The sequence below is a fragment of the Rhinoderma darwinii genome, chromosome 8 (assembly GCF_050947455.1).
Source record: "Rhinoderma darwinii isolate aRhiDar2 chromosome 8, aRhiDar2.hap1, whole genome shotgun sequence".
Classification (NCBI taxonomy): domain Eukaryota; kingdom Metazoa; phylum Chordata; class Amphibia; order Anura; family Rhinodermatidae; genus Rhinoderma; species Rhinoderma darwinii.
Genome location: NC_134694.1, coordinates 10108437 through 10121018, shown reverse-complemented (window position 1 = coordinate 10121018; position 12582 = coordinate 10108437). Strand labels below are relative to the sequence as shown.

General features: G+C 44.9%; 1 protein-coding gene across 5 annotated transcripts in view; it reads left to right on the top strand.

Annotated features, from left to right (window-relative positions):
• The window catches only part of LOC142659187 (uncharacterized), a 186550-nt gene that overhangs the window by 159468 nt on the left and 14500 nt on the right, over positions 1-12582 (top strand). For 4 of the 5 annotated variants that reach the window (XM_075835044.1, XM_075835046.1, XM_075835047.1 and 1 more), the window contains 2 exons: positions 10221-10354; positions 11239-11362. In XM_075835044.1, the coding sequence (XP_075691159.1) occupies positions 10221-10354; positions 11239-11362 (258 nt within the window). Of the gene's footprint in view, positions 1-9635; positions 9804-10220; positions 10355-11238; positions 11363-12582 lie in introns of those variants that run through there. The other variant, XM_075835045.1, reaches the window with a different exon arrangement.

The following is a 12582-nucleotide window of genomic DNA, read 5'->3' as shown; positions in this document are numbered from 1 at the left end:
GACAGAATTGCTGCGTTTTTCAGAGTAGAATTCTCCGACTCCCAACATTGGGAAAAACGCCGCAAAATCTGCGCTATTTTGTTTCTGCCGTAAAAAACGCAGGAAATGGTGCTTTTTTTCCGCAGCAGAATTTCTTCTACTTTCTGCGGAATTGCTGCAGAAATTTTCTGCAGCAATTCCGTTACATGTGAACAAGCCCTTACTGTATATCCCAGGCACAGGACACTGTATTTAAACCGTGGACAGGGCAAATACCGAGGACAGGGCAAATATTGTGGAGCATTTCCGCCTAAATTTAGGAAAATCACCAGTAAATATTAGTCCTTGTGTCGTCCTCGTCTGTCAAGGTGTTCTACCTCTGTGTGGGAAAGTTGGGTGACAACAGATATGGCCGCCATTACAGCTCCCACGGAGGTTGTCACCCAACTTTCCTAGAGTCCTAAATAGAAAATCCACCTAGTTATGTCGTTTTATAGTGAGAAAGATGCATCACTGCATAACGAAGCAGCATCTGGGAAAGATGGGTGACCACACCGGTGGGTGCTGTCAGGGTGAATATATTTGTTGTCACTCAGCTTTTCCAGAAACAGATAAAACTGATATAATAGCTGAATAGAAATTTGAATAACACGACTCAAAAACCTATAACTTTTTTATTTTTTGTCTTTAGAATATCACATGCTTCATGCACATTGCTGAATTTCTCTTGCAAAGTAGTGATTTGTGTGTCTTATCATCTGTCACCCTCACAAATGTAATTTACCTTGAATCCTTTACAGCTGCATTCGGCAGAGGTCTTCACATCCTCCTGGAACTCCAGGCAACCATCCTCCTGGCCAGCAGCAAGAGCGTGGGAACAGGGTTGTCAGACCTCATCTCGCTTTCTGTCTAAAAAGTAAAAGATCTGTAGTATCCAACAATTTATACAGGACTCTCCTGAATCTGCTCAATCCTGTAATGGGTTGGACAGGGAACTGGCTGGGGTCTGACAACCTTTTTCCCATATTGCTGCAGGGGGAAAACCAACTGGAGCACCCCAGTGATTACAGCTGCTGAGGATTCTTGCTAGTTAAAACATATGGATTATGAAAACCAACATTTAATAATAGATGGAGCTCCCCTTTAAGTTTTTTTCTATAAACCAGGCAAGAACCATGAGATTATCTTGAAGTAGAATGACGGAAAGCAAACACTGCTTGTATTGTTTGTAATCGCTGTGAGAAAAATGTGCAGAATTTGAAACCCTTGATGAAATGACTCGTGTTCAGAGTAATCCCTAGACTAGACGTATTTTTATCATATAGTAAATTTCCTGAACAGACACTGTGTAATCCTACATGTACGGAGACATTTTCATGTTAATAGCCGTCCGCGACTTTGACCTAAATCACCTGACCGTCTGTCTTCTAGGCAGAAGTGTAACTAGGCTTTCCTCCACCAGGGCAAATATTCCGCTCTCTGCCCTAGCCCTGTACCGAAATAACCTGGCCAAGGCAGAGTGGCTTGGTGGTACCCACCTCTGCATCCAGTACCCATGGCACATGCCCTTCCAGCCCCCCAAGCTACGCCCTTGTTTCTCGGTCTATATTTGGGCAGCATTTTACCCAAGTGTAGGGCATCTATCTATCTATCTATCTATCTATCTATCTATCTATCTATCTATCTCATATCTATCTATCTATCTATCTATCTATCTATCTATCTATTATTTTTCCTATCTATCTTCCGGCTGGATCCCTACCTATTATGTATGACATATCCTATGCTGCCTGTTAATCGTCGGAATACCCCTTTAAGACATTGGACTGCAGATAATATATGAAAGCATCTAACATTTCATAAAGTATAAGGTGAATCATCTCTTATACATCAGGGTGTTGCATTAAGAGCAGTATCATAATATAGTCCTATTAGACTCCGTTCATAGCAGAGCACAAAGCATCATGACAGCCGCTCCCCTCACTACTGACGTGAATATAGGTGTCGTACACACTCACTGTATTCTGTTAGTACTGCCGGGGACAGGGGCTATGTAAAAAGAGTTTCATCTATCAGATACATATTTGGTAATTGCTATAAATGCAACTCCCTTATATGTAACTACTTTATACCCCCAGAGCCCTAATAAATAGAAGTTAGCGGGTGTATGCAACCACTAAATCAGGGGAGGGGGCACTAATTCTGGCACGCTATATGCATCTGATTGACTCATGATTTAGCAAATAGCAAGTGGATGCCACCCGTGACGTACTGCCAGGATGCATTATAGATGTCCTGATATTATCCAGCGACAGGGGTCCAAGCAAGCAGACCCCACCCATCCTGATAAAAAGGAAAAAATCCATAGGAGTCACAGACATTAAAGAGGTTGTTTACCCACCAGCCCCTCCGCCAAATGCCTGAGGGTAAAGAAGCGGGTCTTGTAAGGAATAATCTACACACCTGGGAGCTGGGGTACCTGCATAGGGGAACGCCGGGTATCCTAAAATCAAGACATGTCATTTATTTAACCTTACGTGCACCATTTATATTACTAGCTCTGTATACAGTACCTTGTATATAATATATATATATATATATATATATATATATATGTGTGTGTGTATATATATATATATATATATATATATATATATATATATATAGGGTACTGTATAAGAGGAGACTGTTGCATTGAATGTATACGCAATGTAATGCGGAGAATTCCTGCATCGCGGAGGGGACTCACCTGGAGGACCACACTGGTCCAGGCTTCTTCTTGGGTTTACACGCCAGCTTCTTATACTCCATCCAACCGCTGACCAGCTCCTGTAGGATCACCATGTACAGAAGGAAGATGAGGATCCTGGGGTCGATCTGCGGCAGCCCTGACTCCAGCTCCCCTGGCATGGCAGACAATGGAGAGGTGGATCCGCTGTGGATTAGGAGGCTGAGGATCTGGCTGCTGAGGGAGCTGCTATGTACAAGGGATGGATGCATGAATGATGCAGAGCCCTCCAGGGGTGGGGGAGGGAGGGGGATGCAACAGCAAGCAGGGATGTATTAAAAACAGAAGCTGCATCTGTCCCCTGTATTTTCAGCGCATTGTCATTGCTTTACAATGAAGCTGCTTTCACTCCATCCCCTGTTACTGTCATGCCATCTGCCAGCGCCATAATGCTCAGAACCAGCTATCCGCCACCTCACATATACATTTATATTTCAGACACCTGATCTGCTCCACCAGTATCTGTATTTGACACGTGATGTTTGACATTTTATTTTTAATTAAAAAAAATAAAAAGTTTGCTGAAAATTTCTAAATCACTTGTTAAAAAGTTAAATGTTGGATAGACAGATAAGGAATAGATATGACATAGACCAACATGAGAGCTAGATAGAAATTAAATAGATAGATAGGAGATATATAACATCCCTCAAAGGGGTGGGAGTGGCCTTGGCCTGCAACTGCGTCATACATGCCTGTCCCAGAGGACTGGAGTTGGGGGAGGTGCCTAAATATTGTCCCACAAACCAATAAGGGTTCTCTGTCTCTATATAACTTATACCACTGTACTGTATATCAGTATGTCTAGTATAGAATAGAAGAAAAAAGTGTATTTATATGTGTACATGTTCCTGGACATAAACAGAATTAAGACCTCCATTCTTTACACTGCAGGCTGCATTCAGAGATCTGGACACTGGGACTTATTTTTATAGTTTATCGCTTAACCATTTTATTTATAAAACCTGTCAGGCCCCTTTAGGACTGTGAAGACTTCGTGCTAGCGTAAAGAAAGCGCGCTAACGGGACTCCAGTCTGAATTACTGCTTTCACAGGCTGCAGTTTTTATTTTCTTATTTAGATTTTTTTAATGTTTTTATTCTTTCCAGCGCCCACAGATAAGAGATGATAAACCGACTGCACAATCAGTATTAGGTGGAGCTGCATTGCTTCTGTTGTACTCCTCTGGTGTAATATAGAGCCATGGGCTGATGTGGATTCAGAAGCTGCTCGTCGGGGAAGGGTCACACACAGATAAGTGATGGAGAACTCCAGTTTCCATGGTAACAGCCGTTGCCAAGATGTAGGCGCACTCACTTCAGACAGTGGTAGGCATGGACCAGCGTGCCAGACAGGCGGCACATCATGAGCCTGGCATGTGCTCCAGACATCTGCACACCACTGCTATTCCACATGGCAAACATACCCCACACTGTCCATTGCCAGAGCAATGTGCCAGGACCTGAAAGGAGAGGAAATGTATTCCATGATGACACACATCAGATGGAAAAGTGATGATGTGCTGCTTCCTACATTCATCTTTACCCACCAGCTGCAGCAAATATAAATACCTTGTATCGACTGGCTGTGTCTGTAGTGACTGGTATATCCCCTGTATAGCCTAGCTATGTAGTGACTGTTATATCACATGTATAGACTGGCTGTGTAGTGACTGGTATATCCCCTGTATAGACTGGCTGTGTAGTGACTGGTATATCCCCTGTATAGGCTAGCTGTGTAGTGACTGGTATATCCCCTGTATAGACTGGCTGTGTAGTGACTGGTATATCACATGTATAGACTGGCTGTGTAGTGACTGGTATATCCCCTGTATAGACTGGCTGTGTAGTGACTGGTATATCCCCTGTATAGGCTAGCTGTGTAGTGACTGGTATATCCCCTGTATAGACTGGCTGTGTAGTGACTGGTATATCCCCTGTATAGGCTAGCTGTGTAGTGACTGGTATATCCCCTGTATAGACTGGCTGTGTAGTGACTGGTATATCCCCTGTATAGACTGGCTGTGTAGTGACTGGTATATCCCCTGTATAGACTGGCTGTGTAGTGACTGGTATATCCCCTGTATAGGCTAGCTGTGTAGTGACTGGTATATCCCCTGTGTAGACTGGCTGTGTAGTGACTGGTCTATCCCCTGTGTAGACTGGCTGTGTAGTGGCTGGTATATCCCCTGTATAGCCTAGCTGTGTAGTGACTGTTATATCACCTGTACAGACTAGCTGTGTAGTGAAAGGTATGTCCCCTGTATCTACTGGCTGTGTAGTGACTGGTATATCCCCTGTATAGCCTAGCTATGTAGTGACTGTTATATCCCCTGTATAGACTGGCTGTGTAGTGACTGGTATATCCCCTGTATAGCCTAGCTGTGTAGTGACTGGTATATCCCCTGTGTAGACTGGCTGTGTAGTGACTGGTCTATCCCCTGTATAGACTGGCTGTGTAGTGGCTGGTATATCCCCTGTATAGCCTAGCTGTGTAGTGACTGGTATATCCCCTGTGTAGACTGGCTGTGTAGTGACTGGTCTATCCCCTGTATAGACTGGCTGTGTAGTGACTGGTCTATCCCCTGTATAGACTGGCTGTGTAGTGACTGGTATATCCCCTGTATAGACTGGCTGTGTAGTGACTGGTATATCCCCTGTATAGACTGGCTGTGTAGTGACTGGTATATCACCTGTATAGACTGGCTGTGTAGTGACTGGTATATCACCTGTATAGACTGGCTGTGTAGTGACTGGTATATCCCCTGTATACACTGGCTGCGTCTGTAGTGACTGGTATATCCCCTGTATAGCCTAACTGTGTAGTGACTGGTATGTCCCCTGTATAGACTGGCTGTGTAGTGACTGGTATATCCCCTGTATAGACTGGCTGTATAATGACTGGTATGTCTCCTGTATAGACTAGCTGTGTAGTGACTGGTATGTCCCCTTTATAGCCTGGTTGTGTAGTGACTGGTATGTTCCCTGTATAGACGGGCTGTGTAGTGACTGATATATCCCCTGTATAGACTAGCTGTGTAGTGACTGTTATATCACCTGTACAGACTAGCTGTGTAGTGACTGGTATATCCCCTGTATAGACTAGCTGTGTAGTGACAGGTATGTCCCCCGTATAGACTGGCTGTGTAGTGACTGGTATGTCTGCTGTATAGACTAGCTGTGTAGTGACTGGTATATCTCCTGTATAGGCTGGTTGTGTAGTGACTGGTATGTTCCCTGTATAGACTGGCTGTGTAGTGACTGGTATGTCCCCTGTATAGACTGACTGTGTCTGTAGTGACTGGTATATCCCCTGTATAGACTGACTGTGTCTGTAGTGACTGGTATATCCCCTGTATAGACTGGCTGTGTCTGTAGTGACTGGTATATCCCCTGTATAGACTTGGCTGTGTAGTGACTGGTATATTCCCTGTATAGACTTGGCTGTGTAGTGACTGGTATATCCCCTGTATAGTCTGGCTGTGTATTGACTGTTATATCCCCTGTATAGACTGGCTGTGTAGTGACTGGTATGTGCCCTGTATAGACTGGCTCTGTAGTGACTGGTATGTCCCCTGTATAGACTGGCTGTGACTGGTATGTCCCCTGTATGGACTTGCTGTGTAGTGACTGGTATATCCCCCTGTATAGACTAGCTGTGTAGTGACTGGTATGTCCCCTGTATAGACTGGCTGTGTAGTAACTGGTATATTCTCTTCTTAAACTGCCTGTGTATTGACTGTTATCTCCCATGTATAGACTGGCTGTGTTTGTAGTGACTGGTGGATCTTCTGTATAGACACTGGCTGTGTAGTGACTGTTATACACTCGGTATAGACTGGCTGTGTAGTGACTAGTGAATATTCTGTATACAATTGCTGTGTCTGCAGTGACTGGTATATCCCTTGTATCTACTGGCTGTGTCTGTAGTGACTGGTGGATCACCTGCATAGACACTAGCGGTGTAGTGACTGGTATATCCACTGTATAGACTGGCTATATAGTGACTTGTAAATCCCCTATATAGATGGGATGTGTCTGTAGTGACTGGTATATCCTCTGTATAGACTGGAGGTGTCTGTAGTGAGTGGTATAACTAATGTGTACACTGGCTGTGTCTGTAGTAACTGGTATATGCCCTGTATAGACTGGTTGTGTCTGTAGTGACTTGTATGTCCTGTGTACATTGGCTGTATCTGTATTAACTGGTATATCACCTGTATAGTCTGGAGGTGTCTGTAGTGACTGGTATGTCCCTGTATAGACTGTAGGTATTTGTAGTGACTGGTATATCCCCTGTATAGATTGGCTGTGTCTGTAGTGACCGGTATATATCACCTGTATAGACTGACGGTGTCTGTAGTGACTAGTATGTCCCCATATAGACTGGGGGTGTTTGTAGTCATTGGTATATCCCCTGTATAGATTGGCTGTATCTGTAGTGACTGGTTTATCCCCTGTGTACACTGGCTGTGTCTGTAGTGACTGGTATGTCCCTGTATAGATTGGCTGTGCCTGTAGTGACTGGTATATCCCCTGTGTACACTGGCTGTGTCTGTAGTCACTGGTATATCCCCTGTATAGACTGGCTGTGTCAGTAGTGACTGGTACACCTCCTGTGTACACTGGCTGTGTCTGTAGTGACTAGTATGTCCTGGGTACACTGGCTGTGTCTGTAGTAACTGGTATATCATCTGTAAAGACTGGAGGTGTCTGTAGTGACTGGTATGTCCCTGTATAGATTGGCTGTGTCTGTAGTGACTGGTATATCCCCTGTGTACACTGGCTGTGTCTGTAGAGACTGCCATATCCCTTGTGTACACTGGAGGTGTCTGTAGTGACTGGTATATCCCCCTGTATAGACTAGCTGTGTAGTGACTGGTATGTCCCCTGTATAGACTGGCTGTGTAGTAACTGGTATATTCTCTTCTTAAACTGCCTGTGTATTGACTGTTATCTCCCATGTATAGACTGGCTGTGTTTGTAGTGACTGGTGGATCTTCTGTATAGACACTGGCTGTGTAGTGACTGTTATACACTCGGTATAGACTGGCTGTGTAGTGACTAGTGAATATTCTGTATACAATTGCTGTGTCTGCAGTGACTGGTATATCCCTTGTATCTACTGGCTGTGTCTGTAGTGACTGGTGGATCACCTGCATAGACACTAGCGGTGTAGTGACTGGTATATCCACTGTATAGACTGGCTATATAGTGACTTGTAAATCCCCTATATAGATGGGATGTGTCTGTAGTGACTGGTATATCCTCTGTATAGACTGGAGGTGTCTGTAGTGAGTGGTATAACTAATGTGTACACTGGCTGTGTCTGTAGTAACTGGTATATGCCCTGTATAGACTGGTTGTGTCTGTAGTGACTTGTATGTCCTGTGTACATTGGCTGTATCTGTATTAACTGGTATATCACCTGTATAGTCTGGAGGTGTCTGTAGTGACTGGTATGTCCCTGTATAGACTGGAGGTATTTGTAGTGACTGGTATATCCCCTGTATAGATTGGCTGTGTCTGTAGTGACCGGTATATATCACCTGTATAGACTGACGGTGTCTGTAGTGACTAGTATGTCCCCATATAGACTGGGGGTGTTTGTAGTCATTGGTATATCCCCTGTATAGATTGGCTGTATCTGTAGTGACTGGTTTATCCCCTGTGTACACTGGCTGTGTCTGTAGTGACTGGTATGTCCCTGTATAGATTGGCTGTGCCTGTAGTGACTGGTATATCCCCTGTGTACACTGGCTGTGTCTGTAGTCACTGGTATATCCCCTGTATAGACTGGCTGTGTCAGTAGTGACTGGTACACCTCCTGTGTACACTGGCTGTGTCTGTAGTGACTAGTATGTCCTGGGTACACTGGCTGTGTCTGTAGTAACTGGTATATCATCTGTAAAGACTGGAGGTGTCTGTAGTGACTGGTATGTCCCTGTATAGATTGGCTGTGTCTGTAGTGACTGGTATATCCCCTGTGTACACTGGCTGTGTCTGTAGAGACTGCCATATCCCTTGTGTACACTGGAGGTGTCTGTAGTGACTGGTATATCCCCTGTATAGACTGGAGGTGTCTATAGTGACTGGTATATCCCCTGTGTAAACTGGCTGTGTCTGTAGTGACTGGTATATCCCCTGTGTACACTGGCTGTGTCTGTAGTTACTGGTATATCCCCTGTATAGACTGGAGGTGTCTATAGTGACTGGTATATCCCCTGTGTAAACTGGCTGTGTCTGTAGTGACTGGTATATCCCCTGTGTACACTGGCTGTGTCTGTAGTGACTGGTATATCCCCTGTATGCTCTGGAGGTGTCTGTAGTGACTGGTATATCCCCTGTGTACACTGGCTGTGTCTGTAGTGACTGGTATATCCCCTGTGTACACTGGCTGTGTCTGTAGTGACTGGTATATCCCCTGTGTACACTGGAGGTGTCTGTAGTGACTGGTATATCCCCTGTATGCTCTGGAGGTGTCTGTAGTGACTGGTATATCCCCTGTGTACACTGGCTGTGTCTGTAGTGACTGGTATATCCCCTGTGTACACTGGAGGTGTCTGTAGTGACTGGTATATCCCCTGTATACACTGGCTGTGTCTGTAGTGACTGGTATATCCCCTGTGTACACTGGCTGTGTCTGTAGTGACTGGTATATACCCTATGTACACTGGCTGTGTCTGTAGTGACTGGTATATCCCCTGTGTACACTGGCTGTGTCTGTAGTGACTGGTATATCCCGTGTACACTGGCTGCCATTGTAGTGACTGGTATATCCCCTGTGTACACTGACTGTGTCTGTAGCGACTGGTATATCCCCTGTATACACGGGCTGTGTCTGTAGTGACCACAGCAGCTGTCTGTGGTGCTGATCTTAAGATCGATGTGCTCTGCACTCCCAGGCAGGCAGCGGTGCTTGATTGGTCATGCCTGGTTTCCTGAGCAACGAGGGACGCTGAATGGTGGAATTCCTGCACAAGAGTGAGCGGAGGAAAATGGGCGCCCAGGAGGATAAGACCGAGCAGGAGAGACCGGTACTAAGAGATATACGGGGAGGAGGACGATATGTGATAACAGGATTATATATGTAACATTATCTACAACAAGCAGCTCCCGTGTCTTTCTATCTGTAATCTCTGATCTAATATCTCTCTGAGTCTGGAGGATTTGCACCCTTTACCTGCCATTGCGGTGCTGCTTTATTACTATTTTGTATCTACGTATATTCTCTCATATCTATTCTACTCATTGTATATGGGATATCTGTGACTGGTGAATGCGTTCGGTCTGTTGTAGCTTGTGATGACGGGGCGGTGTGGACGGGTCACGATCTTTATCAGGTTATTATATGACTATTACATGACTGGTGAATACTCCCGTTATCAGGTCGCTAGTGATACTTGGATCAGTTCACTGCTGGGTAAATAACAACTTTTATTGGCGTCTTCCAGGCCATCAATGCAGCAGCTAAAGAAAAGAATCCCCCACTAATAAGGACGTCTCCATATATGAAGAGAAGCCTTCTACAACCAGTCACCCACAAGAACCCACCAAACAGGGCATCCGCACCTGTACCCGGGGCACGGTAATTATTGTACCGGGAGAATCCGAGATATGCACAGGATCAATCATTTCTGGATGAAAACAAGAATGTTTGCACTCACTGACAGCAAGCACATATATAACATAAGAGAGCGACCTTTATGAATATGTTTGGGTCCCGCTGCCATTTTTCTGTCTATTCACTGCTGTAATGACTTTAGTCCAGAATTAGCTGTTGCGGTCACGTGGATGACAAGGTGGAGGGTGTCTGCGGTGTGATTGGCTGCTGCAGTCATGTGACAAGTTTTCTCTATGAGCAAAACATCATTATTCCAGCAGGTAAACAGAGATTTGGCGGGACTGGAGCATCATTGTAAAGGTGTGTACAAAAGCTTATGGGGTTGAACAGGATTAGAAAAACATGGCTGCTTTCATTCAGAAACAGCGCCCCACCTGTCCATGGGTTGTGTCTGGTATTGCAGCTCAGTTCCATTGAATGGTACAGAGCTGCAATACAACATACACCATGTGGATAGGTTTGGCCATGTTTTTGGAAGAAAGTGGCCATGCTTTTCTAATCCTGTACATGCCCTTTAAATATTTTTATATATGACGTTGTGTAATATTCACTGTATCTGCCAGAAATCCTCCTGCATGGAAACGAAAGTTCAGTTTGGAGTAGAATATTTAAAGGTGAACCATCCAAACGTGGCTGTGACCACGGGTATTACACATTCCATACGGAGCCTGGGAGGAGGGGTGTCCAGCACGGTGGTAGTGATGTCTGTCTACGGGGTATACATATGTATCACTCAGCAGAAGGGGCTGCAAACATTTAATGGTGCAGGATTTCCTACTATGCAGCGTTCCTGCCCCACTGAACATTATTAATAATAATAATAATAATAATTGTATTCAATCCCTCAGCAATGCAAAGACCCCATCAAAATCCTCCTCCTCCTCCATAAGTGGCACTGCCAGCGCACCCGCATCTAGTATACGACCACCAGCAGGAAGTGTGACCGCTCTGAGTCCAGCGCTGAAAGCAAAGGTTAGTGATACCCTGGCATGTGCGCCAGTAGTGATAGGAGGGGAGAAACTTAATGGCTTTGTGCTTGCCAAATGTCACGGTGTAAGATTAAATGCCCCGGAGGTTACTCTCAGTCAGGGCAACAAGTCACCAGGTTCTAGTGATGCAATGTAGGGGGGGGGGGGTGTCCACAATGTTGAGGCTTCTGCCCACTGCAGGTGCCATAAAGCATTTGGCTGTCCATTGCTTTCAGACTCTTGCTTCCTCCAGAGCAGCGCTCCCTAACCAGTGGCTCGCCATAGGAGCCCCGAGTTCTGATCATATGTACCGGCTATAATATGACATTCACAACACTGTAGACATATCCTACCCCCCAAACAATGCCGCATCCAGGTGGAGAATGAATGGAGAGGCGGCTGAGCATGTGTGCACAATTCTCCATTCATTCCTATGTAGCTACAGAACTGTCATTAATTACCATAGGAATCAATGGAGAGCTGATCGGCCACATATCCATTCATTGTACTCCCGGATGGTGTTGCCTCACCAGGTGGGATGAGGTTCGGGTGAACCCCGTTTTCTAGATAGGTGCGAGTCCCAGCTCTGCATCTATCAGACATTTACGGCATATCTTGTAGCTTTGCCATAAATGTCTAAAGTAGGAATAACCCTTTAAATATCCGGGTGTCAAACTTCACACTGAAATATTTTTCTGCAGATGTTTGCAAGGTTATGATTTCTTAAGTCTCGTCTCCGTTTATGAGGTTAATGTGGCCCCTGATCAGCGCTCAAAATTAAATGTGGCTCACAAGGTATGAAAGGTTTGGGAGTTCTGCTCTAGAGCAAAACTTGTGCCTAAAGTGGATCTATTACAGGGGTAGCCTCCCGACTGGCATAAACCACTGTCATACTAATAATATATGTTCCTACTCTCCTGGATTGTCCACCCCCTACCACAAGTCCACCACTAGGGGGAGCTTGCTGCATATCTATTTATATTGCTGCCATTTACTTCAATGGGAGCTGTATAAATAAGTATGCAGTGAGCTCCCTCTTGTGGTAGCTGCAAGTAGCCAAAATGTGCTAAGTTTATGGGTGGGTGTAATTAAGAGGAAAATGAACAGGAAGTAACTGAAATGTACAGAAACCGCTCATAACAGAGATCAAACCCCTCAGAGATTTCTGCTACTGGAAATCTGACATAATTCTGAGCAGAGGGTCATTCACATCAACGTGGCTGT